Below are 4,011 nucleotides of genomic sequence, written 5' to 3' on the forward strand. Positions count from 1 at the left end.
GTCTTGAGTGATATTCCTTAAGTCTAAAACTCCAATTTTGACCCCAGAATTTGAAATGGTCTGAGTAGTGCTGTTCTCTCTCTCTCTCTCTCTCTTTATTTTCCTTTAAATTCTTTAAGGGTAGGAGTTGTATAGAATGGCTCATAGTTCTGAGCAAAGGTTTTGGTGTCAGGTGGTTTTAAGGTTTGGTTTTGCTTTTGTTTGTGTGTGTCTGGTTGGTTACATTCTAGGTCCAACTCTGTTCTGGCGTTTGAAGGAGAAGTCAACAGCTCAGGCATCATGTCCTTCTTGTGTTTGTGATTGCTCTTTGGAGACAAACTTTCTCTTACTACCAGGTTAGTTAGTCGGATTTTTGCCTTTCACTAACTGTTTGAAAGCTGAAACCTTTCGAGAAATGGCGGTCGTTAATTTTCATGTTGAAGCGTTTTCCTTTTCTGGGTATAGTATACGTGTAATCATTGAAATGTTTATTATTAGTATGAGTTGCTATTTTGGCTGAGAGTTATCATGCTCTAAGTTTGCGTTCTTTTCCATTCTTGTATCTACCCGAAAGATTTGTCATTACATCTGGAAAATGCTATTCTACTTTGCTAAAAAATTAATGTTGGCAGATCATGGATTTGTTGCCATGAAATGTACTAGTGATCTGTTGGCTGTTGAATTGGCATAGAGTATAAGCAGTCAGTTACTAAGTTTTTATGGCTTGTTAGACTGTAAATACCAATTAATCCGGTTTGTTAGAAACTGGCTTATTTTCTAGTTAGGCAGCATTCCGGGGCTAAGCTTGGAATGATAAATTGAAGCACAGATCAAGATTGATAATCATTAGTAACAGCAAGCTATTGGGACTCTGCTCAAAGACTTGCACTGCTAAGTCATGTCACTGGGAGCCCTTGAAGCTTGAAAATCCTTTTGATGAACCCAATTAACATCAAAACTATCAAGCATGGTTCTCTGTGTGTTTAATGTCCTGAAGTTGGGTGTACTTAGATTCTTTCTATATTTGGTTTAAATACATATGTTTAGAAATCCTGCAAGTCCAAATAGTTTCATACACGAGGAACATAATGTATCATTCTGGGTGTATTGCCCTGTTTCTTGTAGTTAAATGGCTAGGGTAATTGTGGCTACTGTATTTCTTTAGATGTTGGAGTGTTGGTTATCAAATTTGCAATTGGAGCTAGTCATGGCTTTCCCTTGAAATGATATTTCCGAGGACAAATTTTGAATAAGCTCATAGGTATATGATTTAAACTTGCATTAGATCTTTGAGAAAGAAATAAGACTGCTGTATTGCATTTAATTTTAGAACATGTACTCATTAAGGGGGAAAAAAGAGGACTTATTCAAATCAGGGAAGTAGAGAAACATTTAACTCACACTTCAGTTGAGTGACACTATCTATGGTGTGTATCTGTGATCCTATAGGTATCATTTGCATCTTTTTTTTTTCCAAAGTTTCATTCTGTTAATTGTGTGTTTTCATGATTATTGCAGGATTAGTCAACAGCACATACTCAGGTCAGTTCATCTGCCTCTGCTTTAGTTTTCTAGGTGCTATAATTCCTTGCTGCATGGGGGCTGGGTTTAGTAGATTTGATAATTGAGACCACTGAAGTTGAAGAAAATTTCACCCTGAGCTCTTGCTAGAACCTTTCGTTGTTCCTATTAGACAGGACAGGTCAAACTGAAGTTTATCATAGAACCTCGAAACCAATCTTTACTTAAAATAGCTGTTCATCTAAACCACTTGCTCAGCTTTTGTTTGACCTCAATTTCATAGCAAAAGAGAGTCAAGTCACTGCCTCATTGGAAACATTAGCAGTTGGGAATTGATACATCGGAGTTAAATTCCTTTTATTCTAGTCTCTCTGTCTGTTCAAATGATGTTCTTTATTATGCAGATTGTGGTAAAAATGATCCAGATGTAAATGAAGAACTAGAGAAGGATATTGTTGCTTTACTGTCTGAGGAGATTAATTTACAGAAGATAGTAAGCAATGATACCTTGAAGCACACCTGGGCACTAACAATTGACACCAAAAGAGCCTCCTCACATTACCAGAAAGAAGCAGAAAAATGCAATGCAGGAGTGGGGACTTGTGAGGAAGCCAGGGAAAAGGCTGAAGCAGAACTAAGAGAGGAGCTTAAGCTTACAGCCTTGTGGGAGAAACGAGCCCATGAACTGGGGTGGAAAGATAGCGAAAGGGTAGATACATGAGTGTGCATATATATTCTTTTTAGTTAGGTTTTTAATTTGAAATATTTCCTCTTGTGCTTGTAAAAAATGTAGAAAAATTGTGGCTTTTATAATAGCCATATAATTTTAGAACTGTTTGAATATGAAGCACACTAGAGCAATGAAAACAATTTGGATGTTTGCCAGACTCGACTGAACTCATTATATTCTTGAGCATCTTTTAAGGGGAACAACGGGGAAAAGAATAAGATACTATGATTATTACTCGTGCTAGGATAATTTGTTGGGAAACATGTTGGTAAAATCCCATTCTTTTGGTTAGCTTGCACCCCTTGATTAATCCACTGTATGGGGGCCACAGTTTGTTGGCTAGATGGAGCATTTTCTTGTCTCAACATTGAAAATGTTCCCTGAGGGATTGCACTTAAATTTCCTATTTTGGTTTCAACCAAATTAAACTATGGTACACTGTGTAGACCTTGACTCCGACTTGAACTTGGTTCCGGTACTTGGATTGACTATTTGTTGCGCTCCTAATTTAAGGACTCCCTTGCTTTATTGGCTCGTTTCCTAGCGTAAGCATTCGGTTAACTCCTTCTAGTTGATTAATGCCCTAGTTTGGAATTGAGTTTTTTGGTTGACTCAATTGAGATAGTATTTGAGAACTACGTTACATGGTTATTCCTGGCATCAATCAAAACACGGTTATGGTTCTCAAAGGCATCCTCAAGAGAAGAATGAATGGAAGTATGCACTAGATTTATACTAATTTCTGTTGAATTGTGGCTGGCATGTCCTGTTTTTTGTTGCTGGACATTGATCGACAGGGGTCGTGAAAAGGGTCTTTCTCTATTGTTTTGTTTTTTTTTTTTTTTTTGTGTATATAGGAAGATGAGCATTGTTTTTGTAGCACAGCTCAAGCTTTTTTGGAAAAAGGGAAGAGAGCTAGTTTATTCAGGTGACTAGATCATGCTAGGGATGAAAAACCGTCAATGACTTACTGAGCGGCAATGCTATCTGTAATTGTACAACTTCTTCTTTGCACAAGCCAGACGTTTATATGTCAATAGAAGTCTTAGTATAGAGACTTCTGATGACATAATGGTTCCAGTGCTAATAAAATTGCTTCTTTCTAAAAAAAAAAAAATTCTCATGTTGACCTTCTCCTACTTGACTCGATCAAGCAATTTTACCAACTGGTTACGAGGCATTACTCCGCCATAGTTTCCGAAACCGTCCCATTTGGTGTGCCCAATGTAGTGGTTAGAATTTCGGGAACAGATTATATTAAGATTCCATATTGAAAAGCTTTAATCTTTTATTACATAAATAAGAAAAAGGAAAAGAGAAGCTCAAATCTACATCTTGATTTAGCCGTACTACAGAGACGTGAGAACTCGGGACCATGGATTGACTGCATAGTCTTGTTGGTCTGTGAGAGACACTAGTTATAAACAATGACATTAAAAGATAAATCTAATCATTTACATGATTGATGAACGAAGCTTGGCAATTTTCAAAGTATTTACAGACCTCTTCGAAATATCAAAATATTGGCAAAGCATTAATTCACCTACCGTCTAAAATATTCCAACACATCCAATATTAGCATTATTCTCAGCTTCTAATACCAATATCCATTCATGTGATGCTCAGGTGAAAAAAAAAGAATAAGAAATTATACGGCAGGGTTTTCCCAGGTTATAGAGAAAAAAATATTAAAAATTACTAATAATGTAATCACATAAAATATTTTCCGATGACTAAAAACTAACTGTGAGATGACCTGTTGTTCCATATAGCCAGTAACA

General features: G+C 36.6%; 1 protein-coding gene across 1 annotated transcript; it reads left to right on the plus strand.

Moving 5' to 3' along the window:
* Positions 1-2,387, plus strand: LOC18609052 (uncharacterized). Its single transcript, XM_007044022.3, has 3 exons — positions 1-335; positions 1,498-1,521; positions 1,905-2,387. Exons 1-3 carry the CDS (start codon positions 137-139, stop codon positions 2,219-2,221), a joined length of 540 nt encoding a protein of 179 aa, XP_007044084.1. The 5' UTR covers positions 1-136; the 3' UTR covers positions 2,222-2,387.
* The last annotated feature ends 1,624 nt before the right edge of the window (positions 2,388-4,011 follow it).

This window comes from Theobroma cacao, chromosome 2 (genome assembly GCF_053813885.1).
Source record: "Theobroma cacao isolate CCN51 chromosome 2, ASM5381388v1, whole genome shotgun sequence".
Classification (NCBI taxonomy): Eukaryota; Viridiplantae; Streptophyta; class Magnoliopsida; order Malvales; family Malvaceae; genus Theobroma; species Theobroma cacao.

Coding starts and splice junctions, on each gene's coding strand:
- LOC18609052 (XM_007044022.3), top strand. CDS start 137: ATGGCTCATAGTTCTGAGCAAAGGTTTTGGTGTCAGGTGGTTTTAAGG. Junction 336..1,497: donor AAACTTTCTCTTACTACCAG/GTTAGTTAGTCG, acceptor TGATTATTGCAG/GATTAGTCAACAGCACATAC. Junction 1,522..1,904: donor AGTCAACAGCACATACTCAG/GTCAGTTCATCT, acceptor TTTATTATGCAG/ATTGTGGTAAAAATGATCCA.